Source organism: Equus caballus, chromosome 10, assembly GCF_041296265.1.
Source record: "Equus caballus isolate H_3958 breed thoroughbred chromosome 10, TB-T2T, whole genome shotgun sequence".
NCBI lineage: Eukaryota > Metazoa > Chordata > Mammalia > Perissodactyla > Equidae > Equus > Equus caballus.
The window spans coordinates 5,454,034-5,469,464 of NC_091693.1; the positions used below are offsets into that span (position 1 = coordinate 5,454,034).

General features: G+C 56.5%; 1 protein-coding gene across 1 annotated transcript in view; it reads left to right on the forward strand.

Moving 5' to 3' along the window:
• The window catches only part of GPI (glucose-6-phosphate isomerase), a 31,654-nt gene that overhangs the window by 13,110 nt on the left and 3,113 nt on the right, over nucleotides 1–15,431 (forward strand). Inside the window, exons 8-13 of the mRNA XM_001490607.6 lie at nucleotides 760–831; nucleotides 1,330–1,374; nucleotides 2,660–2,713; nucleotides 13,893–13,953; nucleotides 14,363–14,406; nucleotides 14,541–14,693. Of these exons, the coding sequence (XP_001490657.3) occupies nucleotides 760–831; nucleotides 1,330–1,374; nucleotides 2,660–2,713; nucleotides 13,893–13,953; nucleotides 14,363–14,406; nucleotides 14,541–14,693 (429 nt within the window). The remainder of the gene's footprint in view (nucleotides 1–759; nucleotides 832–1,329; nucleotides 1,375–2,659; nucleotides 2,714–13,892; nucleotides 13,954–14,362; nucleotides 14,407–14,540; nucleotides 14,694–15,431) is intronic.

The window sequence follows — 15,431 nt, forward strand, 5'->3', positions numbered from 1 at the left end:
TACCCCGGCCTGGCTCCCAGCCCACTGCGGGTTGCGGGGGCAGGGGGCAGGGCAGGTGGCTGTTTGCCCCGCCCCGGTTATTGCATCCTTGCGACTGCTTCTGCTGAGGTGCTTTGGGGGTTGAGTCAGCGCAGCTGCCCTCAGGCTCTTCCTTGTCTGGCGGCAAACGCAGCTTACCTGAGGAAAGCCCACACTTGTCGGTTGGACTTGGTCTTCGGGTCACACCCACTTCCTTTGTGGGATCTGCGCTCAGCCTGGGATTGTTCTCGTCTTTCTTTGAGTTCTGTCCCTAATCTCCTTTCTGATCCCAGAGCATCCCCAGATAATATAAGGGTTTCGTTTGTTGTCTTTTATGCCCTATTTACCCACATTAATGTATGTAAAATATTAAGAATTCCATCTGAATTCAGAGCTACAGCCTAGCCTGGGCTGAAAGGAGCCCCAGCTGTGACTCCAGCCCCTTCCTGGAAGATGCTCCAGCCTTTGACCTGTGTGGGGTTCAGGGGGGTATGTGGCTTTTATGAGGGTTCACCGAGCTCTGGTTGTGACATCCTGGAAGCACAGGCCCCTGCCCCAGGCGCAGCCACTCATCATGGCTTTGTGGACGCGTGGGTGGAGGTTGTCTGGAGTAACTGTCACTGACCCACATGCCCTGCTCCTTGTGACACCTGGGCACCCATCTGGCCTCTACTGCTGAGCCCTGGCTCGAGGCCGCACTGACCTTGAGCTGGGACCAACTGCTGTACTCTGTGGCTACAGACGTTCACCACCCAGGAGACCATCACGAACGCGGAGACGGCAAAGGAGTGGTTGCTTCTGTCGGCCAAGGATGTGAGTGCTGGGATGAGCGAGGGGCAGTGCATGGGCGGGGGCATGGGGTGGACCTGCCCATCCACCTGAGCGGCCAAGCCTTGCCCTAGAGCCCTGTTTCTCCCAAACTTGGCAGCCTCTCTGGTACCTGCCTTTTCTGATTCAGATATTTGGCTTGGCCAGCTCCAGACACGCCGGACACAGCAGAGCCTGCTCTAACTGGCTGACGGCCCTTTCTTGAGGCTCCTTGGCCCTGCAGGATCCTCTCCACCCTTGGCCACACCCATTTTACAGGGAAGGAAGCCTGGGCCTTGTGTGCCTGTGAGCTAGGATGAGCTGGCCAGCCTCCGACCCCTCTGTCCCTTTGACCTTGTTATGGGGCTCCTCCAAAAGCCTCAGAACCAAGGACTGGGAACAGTCAGTCCCACCAGGGCCTTGGTTTCTCCAGAGATGGGAGGGTCACTGGCCTTGGGTGGCCCCCACTATGGGTTTGATGTAACTTGACTCCATCTCTCGTAGCCTTCTGCAGTTGCGAAGCACTTTGTTGCCCTGTCCACCAACACAGTAAGTGCCCACGTGGGCTCCCAGACTACCTCCCTAGAGGCCCAGGCCTTGTCAAGGTCGTGGTCCTTCAGAATACACGAGCCGAGAGGTGGTTCACTGGTTCGGGGATCTTGGCTCTGCTGATGGGATAGAAGGGTTGGTTGCCCGTGAGAGATGGGAGCTGTCCTTGTCTTTCTACATCCTCCCATCAAATCTCTGCAGCTCCGATGAGAGGCTTGCAGTGAGTGGAATCATGTTGATGCCATCCATCTCCAGAACACTTCTTACACATGACCTCCCTTGGCCTCTACCACTGGCCTCTCTCCAAATGGGATATGCTGGTAGGGGTGGGGGACGCATCCTATTTCTCACAGAAGGATGTTAAGCCCCAGTGCAGGAGTGTGCCTTTCTGCCCAGTGATTGCCAGGATTGAGAATCAGTGATGCCACGATGAGAACGCAGGTCGCCTGCCTGCCAGTTCTCGTAGTCTGTCTGGTCCCAGGTGGTGCAGGGTTGCGGGGGGAGGGGTTGCTGTGCTCCAGGAATAAGTGGCACACCTTGTGAGAACTTGCTCTCTGGTAGGCTTTGTGCTGGGCTGTGTGAGAGCTGGAAGCACACACAGGTCTTCCGGACCACCCCTCCCACCCCTGCCTCCAGTGCTGACCCCCCCGTCGGGGGAGACAGGAGGCCATGTTAAGGCTGGAGCACCACAGCACTGCTGCCCCCCTGCAGGCAGAGCTCGGACTGGTGCCTCCTCTTGTGGGGACTAGGTAAGGGGTTGCTGACCCTGTCTGCCTGGGGACAGATCACCTGAGGAATGATTGGTCATCTCCTGAAGGCCTCCTGGGGCAGAATCACCCTGCCAGATATTGGAAGGGCTGGGCCAGCGTCTGGGCTGGGTGCCACCTGGCCTGGGAGGTGGCCGCTGCCCATGCTCGGGTTCTAGGCTAGGCTCGGGTTCTGAATGTCCTGGGGCCGGGTTTCTGGTATCCCGACAGGCCCACGAAGTAGCTCCTGCAGAGCAGTGTGGGCCTGCTCCTCCCTGGGCGTGCAGTCCCCTTGGCAGCAGGGCTTCACAGGTGCCAGGCCACTGGTGTGCTGGGTGTTGGCCTGGTGTCCCCCTCTGGGGGTGGGCAGCTTCTGGTCCCCACCCTGGACTCACACCGCTCCAGCCCTGCCCTATCAGGCTCTGTGGAAGGTGGGAGTGCTCCCGCGGCTCGGATGGCCCCGTCCCTCACACCCTGGAGCTTCTGTTCTTGTCCAGCTAACACAGCCTTCCTTCCTTCTCTCCCTTTGCCCTTTTTAGACCAAGGTGAAGGAGTTCGGAATCGACCCTAAAAACATGTTTGAATTCTGGGATGTAAGTAAAGGCACTGCCTTGTGCTGGGTGAATGATGTGTCCTTTGCCACGCCATGACTGTTGAGCCACAGAGGAGGGGCCCGTGAAGTCAGGTCAACATTTATTGAGCACCTACTGCATGCCTGGCTTTGGGAAAGGCCAAGAGACCCCCGGAGGGGCTTGTGGGGCAGGAGCAGCCTGGTCAGGACCAGGGTTCCACTTCCCCCAGGGGCAGGCTGAGCTTGCAGGGCCAGATGACACTCCCCTCGGTGCCTGCCAGCAGCACCCACTGTGGGGTAACCGGAGCCACCCCGACCCCCCTCAAGAGGCTGAGGTTGTGAGTTATTCTCAGTGATGACCTTTCCCCGAACTGCAGCCGCAGTCTGAAAAGGCCAAGGGGCAGGGTGAGGCAGAAGGTGAGCCTGGGCAGGCCTGGCAAGGAGCCGCAGGAGCAGCTGGAGGGTGGCAGAGAGGAGGCGCCAGGCCTGGGGCCTGGGGGCCCTTGCCGGGCAGCTTGCAGAGCAAACCTTGCCTGAGTGGCAGAGCTGCAGGCCCCTCTAGCGACAGGTGGTCACATGGGCTCATCTCTGCTAGAGCCACCGCTGGTGCTGAGCAGTGAGCAGGCGCTTTCCTTGCAGCTTGCCTGATGCAGCGGGGGTGTGAGAATCTGGCTGTCGATTGCAGGGGAGACTTGGGGGGGCGGGGGCGCAGTGCAGGGTTGGTGTGGGTGTTCTGAATGCAGTGGGCGTGGCTCTAACATGCGACCGCGGCAGGCACAGCAAAGAGGGCATTGTCCAATCAAGGCTTTCCCCATTGGGGCTGTTTCGAGGCCTTTAGACAGGAAGCTCTTGGCTTGGTGGCAGCACCACAGATGAAACCTCCTTTGAACGCTCTGAAGGCCTTGGAGTATGGAAGAGAATGAAAGCCAAACCCCCTAAGGCATCTATTGTGTGTAATGAGTTAACTTCTTTCTAGAATGGGACTAGTTATGTGCCATCCTTGGAAGAATTGAGAAGAGTCACTCAAATCACTTTCTGCGTCCTGTGGCTCAGATGAGGAACCGCGGTCGAGCGAGACTGTGCAGCTTCTAACAAATGTTGCATGCCTGATAAAGGAGGGGAGGCACCTTCCACCTCCTTCCTGGGATCTGGAGCCTGAGCAGATGGTGGTCAGAGACGTGTGGGTGCTCCTGCTGGTCAGGGAGCCTCACCGAGCAGGGCTGTGTCCCAGTCTGGGTTTTCATTGCCCGTAACCAGCCGGCATGCAGAGATGAGTTGGGGTGTGGCTTAGGGAGAGGCCTGGGTCTCCCAGGTAAGGCCTGGGAATGACACCTGGGCACGAGAACGTGGGGCCTGGGCTGAGTGAGGCCTGAGAGGCCAGGGTGGGCACAGGGGAAGCCTCATGGGCCTAGCCAGATGTACCCACACACAGCAGCTGGAGGAGGGACCTGCCTGGGTCAGTAAGGTATGTATTGCTGAATCGAGAAGGTGACATCTGAGGAGCCAGGGAGACAGAGACAGGGGAGGTTTCTGGAGCTAAGGTCTGTCAGATGAGATAGAGGAGTGAGGACAGACATAGGGATATTGCACTGGCTCTGAGGTAAGACCGGAAGAGTCCAGTCTGGCAGAGGTACGTATACGTGGTGAGGCCCGGTCTGTTGGGGTCGGTCATGGGCAGCCTTGTGTGTCGGGATCAGGCAGAGCTGTGGTGGTAAGGGGTGAGATCTCTCAGGGCTCAACCAGCGTCAGCACATATTGGGGAACTAATTTTGGCTGGTGAGGTCTGAAGAGGAGCCAGGACAGGTAAAAGTACAGGTGAGGTCTGTGAATTCTGGAGGAGACGCAGGTATTTAGAGATGGTTCTCTAAGTGAAGCCTGAGGAGCAGGAGTCACATACGGGTACTTAAACCTGGATCTGTGAGTTGAGGTTTGGTTCCATGGCGTGTGACAGGTGTACACATTGGGGTCTCTGACTGGTTCTGAGAAGTGAGTGCCAGGTAGTGGGTGGCTGATCACTCAATTGAGGTGATTAGAACTCAGGATTAGGCAAACGTGTCAGTGCCCTGGGCCAGTTCGGCCACCTGGTTCTCAGCATCCTGACCCAGTGTGATGGGCGGAGCTCTGGGTGTTGGCGAGTCCTCTTAGCATCCATAACCAGCCCAAGGTGTGGTCTGTGGCGTTGGGGTCTGGCTGGGGTGGAGTTTGAGGCGCCTGGGTGAGGGAGAGGTGGGAATGCACCTAGAATAAAAGAGGAGGCCTGGGGAGCCGGGGCAGGTGAACAGACTGAGCAGCTGTGTCAGTGAAGTGCGGCCTGAGAGGCTCCTGGTAGATAAACGTCTAGACCCGTGTCTGCAGGGGCGAGATGCCCGAGGCGCAAGTTGCTCAGACACTGTTTGGCACCAGTGGGCTCTCGCCAGGCTTCCCTCACGCTGGGGTGAGCAGCTCGAAGTCTGTCAGGTTGAGGGAAGTGTCTGTTCAGCTGAGTTTTCTATGCTGGAGTCTGCCGGGGATGGTCTCTAGAGCGACGTCTGCCTGAGGCCTCAGAAGCTGGAATGAGGTAAGGTGTGGATAAGTAGGTTTCTTAGGGGAGGCCTGAGGAGCCGAGATTAGGCACATGTAGGTAGAACTGGGGTGGTCCAGGACGGACGCTGGAGCCAAAGGTTGGCAGAGGCACAGCTGAGTCTGACAAGTGAGGACTAGAAATCCGTGACCGAGCCCAGGTCAGAACTCTGTCGTCAGCTGATGTCTGAGCTGTTCTGGTGATGCACAGGTGAATGGGAAAGACTGAAAAGCTGGCGTCAGGCAAAGGGATGAAGAACTGCACCCACCTGGAAGGTTCATGAATTCTGGGTCTGGCTCAGGTGTGTAGAGCAGGTCTGTCAGGTGAGGTTTGAGGAGTTGAGATGAGATACAGGTTTGTACTTTGGGGTCTCAAACAGGTAAGGTTTCTGAGCTACCAAAGTCAGGCCCTGGTCTGTGTTCCAAATCTGAGGAGCTGGGGTCAAGCACAAGTGGGTAGAGCTGAGTTTTTCAGGTAATGTCTATGAAACCAAAGGCAAGCAGAGGTAGGTTGACTGGAAAAGCCATGGTTAGGTTCATTCAACTCTGTCTCACAGTTGAGCTCAGGGACAGGTAAGTAGAGCAGATCTGTCAGGTGAGGCCTGAGGAGCCAGAGTTGGCCTCATCTAGAAAGAACTGGATCTCTTCGATGACCCTGGAGAATATGAAGTGAAGACAGGTGGCTTGAGCTAGGTCTCTTAGGTGAGTCTGAGGAGCTGAGTTGGGGCGTAAGTGAGTGGATGTGGATCTCCCGGAACTGCATCTCTACCCATCTTGTGGAGGCATCTTTTGAGGGTGAGGGCTCGTGGCCAGGCACAGCTTTGTGGAATTGAGTTTCTCAGTAAGGTCTGTGGATTCTGTCGCTGGCACAGTTCTTATCCTTGGGTTTGTCAGCATAAGTTAAGCACAGGTGGATAGAGCAGGGTTTGTCAGGTAAGGTCTGTGGAGCCAGGATCTGAGCAGATTCACAACACTAGGGCGGTCCAGTGAGACCCAAAAAGTCACAGTCAAGCCCAGGTAAGAACTCGATGTCTTAGATGAGATGCGAGTAGCCGAGATGAGGTTTGGGTAGGCAGAGCTGGCCCACCAGGTCTAGTCTCAGGAGCTGGGAGCAAGCACAGGTAGGCAGAAGTGGCCCTCCAGTGTAGTCTCATGAGCCAAGGTCAACACAGGTAGGTGAAACTGGTCCATCAGGTGTGGTCTGAGGACCCAGGATCAAGCACAGGTAGGCAGAGCTGGCCCTCCAGGTGTGGTGTAAGGAGCCAAGGTCAAGCACAGGTAGGTAGAATTGGCCTGCCAGGTGTAGTCTGAGGACCCAGGATCAAGCACAGGTAGGCAGAGCTGGCCCTCCAGGTATGGTGTGAGGACCCAGGGTCAAGCCATAAGTAGGAAGCGTTGACCCTCCACGTGAAGTCTGAGGAGCCAGGGTCAAGCACAGGTAGGCAGAGCTGACCACCCAGTGTGGTCTGAGGAGCCAAGGTCAAGCACAGGTAGGCAGAGCTGACCTACTAGGTACAGTTTAAGGACCCAGCATCATGTACAGGTAGGTGGAGCTGGCCCACCAGCTGCAGTGTAAGGAGCCAAGATCAAGCACAGGTAGGCAGAGCTGGTCCCCCACATGTGGTCTGAGGTCCCAGGATCAAGCACAGGTAGGCAGAGCTTTTCCTCCAGGTATGGTCTGAGGACCCAGGGTCAAGTCATAGGTAGGAAGAGTTGGCCCGCCAGGTGAAGCCTGAAGAGCCAGGGTCAAGCACAGGTAGGCAGAGCTGACCCACTAGGTACAGTTTAAGGAGTGGGGGTCATGTACAGGTAGGCAGAGCTGGCCCGCCAGGCATGGTTTGAGGAGCCAGGGTCATGTACAGGTAGGCAGAGCTGGCCCGCCAGGCATGGTTTGAGGAGCCAGGGTCACGTACGGGTAGGCAGAGGTGGTCCCCCAGGTGTGCTCTGAGGAGCCAGTGTCAGAGGCAAGTAGGCAAAGCCTGTCTGCCAAATGTAGTGTCTTGAGGAGCTCTGAGTTAGGGTTGAACACAGGTGGGTAGAGTTGGCTCTTTCAGGTGTTGAATTCAGATAAAATAGGTACCCCTGGGTCTTTGTGGTGAGGCCTGAAGAACCAGGGTTAAGCCTGGGTGGATAGAGCAGCCTCGCAGGTCAGGCCTGCAGCTCTGGGGCCTTCTGCAGGCAGGCAGAACATGGTGGGGCTCGTAGGAGGTCTCTGGGCCCTAAGTTAGACATGAGTAGATAGATGTGGCTCTCTCAAGCAAGGACTTTGGAGCCAGACGTGTACACCTTGGTCTTGTAGGTAAAGTCCTTGGAGCATGTTTCTGGCTCAGGTGTGTGGACCCCAAGTCTTAGAGGTTAGGCCTGGGGAGCGTGGGTTAGTCACAGGTAAGTAGAACCGCCACTCAGGTAGGGTCTGCGGAGCACAGGTATGCAGGTATGTTTGGGTCCAGTGAGGTCTGAGGCTTCTCAGTGAGGTGCTAGTGCCCAGGTTAATCAGGGGTTGCTAGTGTTGGAAGTGTCTCGGAGACGTGAAGAGCTGAGTCTGACATACAATAGAGACCTGGGTCTCTCGAGTTAGGCCCGTTAGGGAGCCGAGGTCAAGCCCACGTAGATACAGCTGGATCTCTCAGGAAGGTGTGAGGAGTCTGAGCTGGGCTCAGGGAGGTGGACCTGGGTCTGTTGATTGAGATGTGAGGGGTGAGGCCCAGACAGGTACCTGAAGCCTGGTCCATCAGCTGAGCTGTCTGGAGCCTGTCTCTGATGGGTGTCTAACACTGCAGTATGAGGTACCAGAGTCAGACAGAGGTAGGCAGAGCTAACCTTGGAGATAGCCGTCGCATCCATGTCTGGCACTACTGTGTTGACCTGGCTTTGTCAGTGACTTCATGGAGCCAGGGTCACATGGGCAGAGGTATGTAAACATGATCTTAGGTGGGTTCTTGCCCCCTGGGTTCAGGTACAAATTGGCATCCCTGGGCTTATTAGGTGAAATGGGTGGGGCAAGATCTAGCCTGGAAACGCATATTTGATGTGGCTGATGAGGCCTGGGAAGGTGAGTCAGACACAGGTGGGACCTTCGGTGGTAGGATCAGGCACGGTTAGATGGGTAGCTTCAGCGTTCATCAAGGGAAAGCCGGACTCATTGTTGGTATGTCTGCCTGGCGAGGTCTGGAGAGCCCTTAAGATCGGGTACAACTGGTAGAAGGCCGTGAGCGAGGTCAGCCACCTGTTCTCAGCACCCTAGTAAGATGCGAGGGGCAGGGCTCAGGGTGTTGCAGAGACCTGAGGATCTATAGTCAGTCCAAGGTGTGGTCTCTAGCATTGGGGTCTGATTGGCATAGGGTCTGAGTTACCCAGGTGAAGCAAAAGATAGCATTATACGTAGTTACCTAAAGTGAGGTCCTGGGCACTGGGGCAGGTGAAGTGCAGAACGTCGAACTGACTGAAGGACTGCGTCTAGAAGCTGTGATCTGAGAGGCCCACTGCAGGTAAAGGTGAGGTCTGCAGATCTGTGTCTGCAGGTTGAGGTCTCAGAGAGTCAAATCAAACACTGGCATTGCTGGGCTCTCCCAAATGGGAGGTCTGAGGACCTGACCCCAGCCAAGGTCAGCAGCCTAGAATCTGTCGGTCTGAGGGCTGACTGCTCAGTCTAGTTTCTAGAATTGAATGTGTTAGGTGAGATCTGAGAGCCTATGTAAGGCGTGGTGTGGCCTGTGGGACTGTGTTTGTCAGGTAAGGTTCCCCCAAACATGGACCCTTTCCAGGTGAAGGGCCCCACCGTTCGTCTCATTAGCCGAGCTGGAAACCTCTGGGCCACCCTTGGTTCTCTCATTTTTCCAATTCATTCTGTTAGTTGAACCCTCTGAATCAGTCCTTTGCACTCCCTTGTCCAGCGTGGCGTCATTCTCTGGACGACCACTGGGGGCCCCTGCGTGGTTTTCTGCTTCCATTATCACTGCACCCACAGACTTCTTGGTTCTCCAGTTGGCCTCTCACCGTCTTCCCTTTAGTCCTCACTCCTTCCTTCCTCTTCTAGATTGTGCTGTGCCTCCTCCTGCCCAGCTTGTTTCAATGGGCTTCCAGTAGAGAATTAAGTCCTAATGTCCCAAGGCATCCATTGGATGTAATGAATTAGCATTTCTTCTTTGTGTCTAGAAGGGTACTTACTGGCCTTGGACCAAACTGGGAGAATTGAGAAGTTAAGTCACTCAAAACATTTTCTGTGGGGCTTAATTCTCTCGCTATTGAGAAAGGTGGTCCTTCCACAGGACCTTTGCGTATGCTGTTGTGGCTGCTGGAATGCTTCTCTCTCAGTGTTTCCCTGGGTAATGCCTGCTCAGTCTTCAGATCCAGGCTCAAGCACCCTTCAGATTGTTTTAATAATTGGTTTCAGTATTGTATTTCCTTTCTCTCAAGCATTTGTATCTCATTTTCATAGCTATTTGCATAATTGTTTCATTTACATCTTTCTCCCCGTGGACTGTTTCCATTGCCTGTGCTAGGAACATGGTAGGTGCTCCATAAATAGTGGTTAGGAAGATGTGAATGGAGTTCTGAGGATTCTGATGATACGAAGTGGAATCGGCAAGTGTGGCATGAAAAGGCACAGTGTGAAGGTAGGCTTAGGTATGTCTTGGGGCTGAGGCTGAGAAGACTGGATAAGCCCAGGTGTGAGCCACTGGGCATGTCAGTGTCCCAGGAGGCAGGGCTAGGTACAGGTATGAGTCACTGGGTCTGTTAGTACAGCCTGAGGAGTCGAGAATACACACTGGGTATGTCAGTATCAGAAGGGACAAGGCCAGGCCAAGGTTTGAAGTACTGGGTCTGTGGGGGTCTGAGGAGGTGGGGCCAAGGGCAGGTAGGAGGTTCTGGGTGCCTAGTTGTTCAAGGAGGCATGCTTAGGCACAGGTGTGAGGCACTGGGCCTGTTAGTCTGAGGAGGCAGGACCTGGCACAGGTATGAGGAGCTGGGATGTCACTGTCCAAGGAGACAGGGCCAGGCACGGGTATGAGAATCTTATCTGTCAGTGTCCAAGAAGGTGGGCCTGGCACAGGTGTGGGAAGCTGGGTCTGTCGGTGTCTGAGGAGGTGGGCCGGGCACAGGTATGAGGTGCTGGGTCTGTCAGTGTCTAGGAGGTGGGCATGGCACAGGTATGAGGCGCTGCATCTGTTGGTGTCTGAGAAGGTGGGCTGGCACAGGTATGAGGCGCTGGGTCTGTCGGTATCTGAGGAGGTGGGCCTGGCACAGGTATGAGGCGCTGGGTCTCTTGGTGTCTGAGGAGGTGGTCCTGGCACAGGTATGAGGCGCTGGGTCTGTCGGTTCTGAGGAGGTGGTCCTGGCACAGGTATGAGGCGCTGGGTCTGTTAGTGTCTAAAGAGGTGGTCCTGGCACAGGTATGAGGCGCTGGGTCTGTCGGTATCTGAGGAGGTGGGCCTGGCACAGGTATGAGGCGCTGGGTCTCTTGGTGTCTGAGGAGGTGGTCCTGGCACAGGTGTGAGCTACAGGGTCTGTCAGTGTCTGAAGAGGTGGTCCTGGCACAGGTATGAGGTGCTGGGTCTGTCGGTGTCTGAGGAGGTGGTCCTGGCACAGGTATGAGGCGCTGGGTCTGTCGGTGTCTGAGGAGGTGGTCCTGGCACAGGTATGAGGCGCTGGGTCTGTCAGTGTCTAAAGAGGTGGTCCTGGCACAGGTATGAGGCGCTGAGTCTGTCGGTGTCTGAGGAGGTGGGCCTGCCACAGCCATGAGGTGCTGATTGTTCAGTGTTTGAAGAGGCTTGTATGTGGCAATGGGTCTGTCAGTGTCTAAAGAGGTGGCCCTGGCACAGGTATGAGGCGCTGGGTCTGTCGGTTTCTGAGGAGGTGGGCCTGGCACAGGTATGAGGTACTGGGTATGTCTGTGTTGGAAGAGGTGGGCCTGGCACAGGTATGAGGTGCTGGGTCTGTCGGTGTCTGAGGAGGTGGCCCTGGCACAGGTATGAGGCGCTGGGTCCTGGTGTCTGAGGAGGTGGTCCTGGCACAGGTATGAGGCACTGGGTCTGTCGGTGTCTGAGGAGGTGGTCCTGGCACAGGTATGAGGCTCTGGGTCTGTCGGTGTCTGAGGAGGTGGGCCTGGCACAGGTATGAGGCACTTGGTCTCGTGGTGTCTGAGGAGGTGGGCCTGGCACAGGTATGAGGGGCTGTGTCCGTCAGTGTCTGCGGGGTTGGGCCTACCACAGGCATGAGGTTCTGGATTGTTCAGTGTTTGCAGAGGCTTGTATGCGACAATGGGTCTGTCAGTGTCTAAACAGGTGGCCCTGGCACAGGTATGAGGCACTGGGTCTGTCGGTGTCTGAGGAGGTGGTCCTGGCACAGGTATGAGGCTCTGGGTCTGTCGGTGTCTGAGGAGGTGGCCTGGCACAGGTATGAGGCACTTGGTCTCGTGGTGTCTGAGGAGGTGGGCCTGGCACAGGTATGAGGGGCTGTGTCCGTCAGTGTCTGCGGGGTTGGGCCTACCACAGGCATGAGGTTCTGGATTGTTCAGTGTTTGCAGAGGCTTGTATGCGACAATGGGTCTGTCAGTGTCTAAACAGGTGGCCCTGGCACAGGTATGAGGCACTGGGCCTGTAGGTGTCTGAGAAAGTGGGCTGGCACAGGAATGAGGTGCAGGGTCTGTCAGTGTCTGAAGAGGTTGGGCTGACACAGGTATGAGGCGCTGGGTCAGTCAGTGTCTGCGGCGGTGGGCCTGGCACAGGTATGAGGCGCTGTGTCTGTCAGTGTCAGAGGAGGTGGGCCCGGCACAGGTATGAGGCGCTGGGTCTCATGGTGTCTGAGAAGGTGGGCTGGCACAGGTATGAGGTGCAGGGTCTGTCAGTGTCTGAAGAGGCTGGGCTGGCACAGGTATGAGGCGCTGGGTCTATCTGTGTCTGAAGAGGTGGGCCTGGCACAGGTATGAGGCACTGTGTCTGTCAGTGTCTGCGGGGTTGGGCCTGCCACAGGCATGAGGTTCTGGATTGTTCAGTGTTTGCAGAGGCTTGTATGCGACAATGGGTCTGTCAGTTTCTAAAGAGGTGGCCCTGGCACAGGTATGAGGCGCTGGGTCTGTCGGTGTCTGAGGAGGTGGTCCTGGCACAGGTATGAGGCTCTGGGTCTGTCGGTGTCTGAGGAGGTGGTCCTGGCACAGGTATGAGGCACTGGGTCTGTCGGTGACTGAGGAGGTGGTCCTGGCACAGGTATGAGGCGCTGGGTCTGTCGGTGTCTGAGGAGGTGGTCCTGGCACAGGTATGAGGTGCAGGCTCTGTCAGTGTCTGAAGAGGTGGCCCTGGCACAGGTATGAGGCACTGGGTGTCTTGGTGTCTGAGGAGGTGGGCCTGACACAAGTATGAGGCACTAGGTCTCGTGGTGTCTGAGGAGGTCGTCCTGGCACAGGTATGAGGCACTGGGTCTGTCGGTGTCTGAGAAGGTGGGCTGGCACAGGTATGAGGTGCAGGCTCTGTCAGTGTCTGAAGAGGTGGGCCTGGCACAGGTATGAGGGGCTGTGTCTATCAGTGTCTGCGGGGTTGGGCCTGCCACAGGCATGAGGTTCTGGATTGTTCAGTGTTTGCAGAGGCTTGTATGCGACAATGGGTCTGTCAGTGTCTAAATAGGTGGCCCTGGCACAGGTATGAGGTGCTCGGTCTATCTGTGTCTGAAGAGGTGGGCCTGGCACAGGTATGAGGCACTGGGTCTCTTGGTGTCTCTGGAGTTGGGCCTGGCACAGGTATGAGGCACTGGGTCTCGTGGTGTCTGAGGAGGTGGTCCTGGCACAGGTATGAGGCACTGGGTCTATCAGTGTCTGAGAAGGTGGGCTGGCACAGGTATGAGGTGCAGGGTCTGTCGGTGTCTGAAGAGGTTGAGCTGGCACAGGTATGAGGCGCTGGGTCTGTCGGTGTCTGCAGGGTTGGGCCTGCCACAGGCATGAGGTTCTGGATTGTTCAGTGTTTGAAGAGGCTTGTATGCGGCAGTGGGTCTGTCAGTGTCTAAAGAGGTGGCCCTGGCACAGGTATGAGGCACTGGGTCTCTTGGTATCTGAGGAGGTGGGCCTGCCACAGGTATGAGGCTCTGTGTCTGTCGATGTCTGAGGAGGTGGCCTGGCACAGGTATGAGGCACTGAGTCTGTCGGTGTCTGAGGAGGTGGCCTGGCACAAGTATGAGGCACTGGGTCTCGTGGTGTCTGAGGAGGTGGGCCTGGCACAGGTATGAGGCTCTGGGTCTCTTGGTGTCTGAGGAGGTGGGCCTGGCACAGGTATGAGGCGCTGGGTCTCTTGGTGTCTGAGGAGGTGGGCCTGGCACAGGTATGAGGCGCTGGGTTTATCTGTGTTCTGAAGAGGTGGGCTGGCACAGGTATGATATGCTTGGTGTCTGTGACTGAGGTGGCAGGGCCAGCCATGGTAAGGTCTTTGGTTGAATCTTGTGGCTCTGGTCAGTCCCGTGTGTAGTTTGCCTGTTGGTGAGCCCAAAGAGTTGCCAGTGCCTGGCGTGCTGTCTTGCTTCCCTCAGGTGGGTTGGGCCTAGGCCCCCTGAGCTGTCCTTGTGGAAGAGCTTTGCTCTCAGGGGGCAAGTTTTGTGGCAGGAGGGCGGGGGGCGGGGTGTGCCAACCCTTCCTCAGCACCTTTTCCTGTCTCTCCTAGTGGGTAGGAGGACGCTACTCGCTGTGGTCCGCCATTGGACTCTCCATTGCCCTGCACGTCGGTGAGTCTGCGGGTTTCTGCCTTGGAGACAATCTAAGGTTGGGTGAGGGTCTCATGTCCTTGAACACCTTCCTGTCCCTACAGGCCACAGGCCTTTCTGCCCTTGGCTGGAACATTTTTTTCAGGTCAGGAGGGCAGGCCCGAGTTTTCTTTTGGGTTTTCAGGTTGACCTTACTCTCTGCCCCTCACAACTGCGGTCCTGTTCATATCCCATCCTAGATGGACTCAGACCCGCCTTTGCGCTCAGGGTCAACTCTGAATAGAGAGACTTTCTGCAGGCCCATGTCCTCCTGGGTCCTGTGTCCTCTAGCTCCACATCCAGCCTTTTCCCTGGTTCCAGAAGAAGCTAGGTCCACCGCCAGGAGGGCATAGGGCATGGTCATTTCCGTTGATGCTGTTTTGTGTTGCAGGATTTGACAACTTTGAGCAGCTGCTCTCAGGGGCTCACTGGATGGTAAGTGCTGAGGCCTGTGTTCTCCGCCAGGCACTGGCCAGAGACAGGTGTTTGGGCCAGCTCCCTTTCTCTCTCCCTCTCTCCTTCCCTTCTGGGCAGCTGCTTATCTCCCACTCACTTTGTTCTCATTTCAGGACCAGCACTTCCGCACGACGCCCCTGGAGAAGAACGCGCCCGTCCTGCTGGCTTTACTGGGTATCTGGTACATCAACTGCTTTGGGTGTGAGACGCAGGCCATGCTCCCCTATGACCAGTACCTGCACCGCTTTGCTGCCTACTTCCAGCAGGTACCAGCTGCCTGGCCAGGCCGGGGGTCAGTGGGGCCTTTGGGGGGCCTGGAAGGCCCAGGTGCCCAGGTTCCTGCTCCTCTAGGGACTTTCTACCCCGTTATCCTTGGGCATGGCCAAGGCCTATCTCTGCTCTCATCTCATGGTGAATCTTTGTTCGATCTGAGTGTCAGCCAAGTTTGACTACTATGGGAGGGGTGTGACTGGTTATCATGGTGGCCAGTCAGGCCCTAGTTTGGTTCAGGGCACGTGTCTCAGCTGGGTCATTTCTTTCTCAGACATCACTCTGTGTGTCTGCAGTTAGGTTGGGGCCACAGGCCAGGATGCCTATGGCTTGCACTGCCTTTGTCCCTCCAGAAAAGCAGGTTCACGCCCAGTCTCTGGTGCCTCTTTGCCCTCACAGCCCTCTGCCACTCTGGCATCTCCAGAGTCCCCGGGGACTGAGCAGCCCCTCTCCTAGTCCAAATTCTGTGCCGGGTACCTGTCCACATCTGTCCCAGCATCCCTTGGGCAGGCATAGCTGACGTTCACTGACACCTGAAGGTGGATCCTATGATTGGAGGAGGGGCCAAGGTTCCCCAAGGCCCAGAGACTAGTTGAGGTGACAGCCCTCAAAGATGTATACTCTGGACCCCAGCTGCCTCTCCCTTAAGACATCAGTTGAAGATTTTGTGACTAATTTTGTGACTAATGTGCTCTTAGGGAGGTCCTCCCCAGACCTCCATACCCACCTGCTTC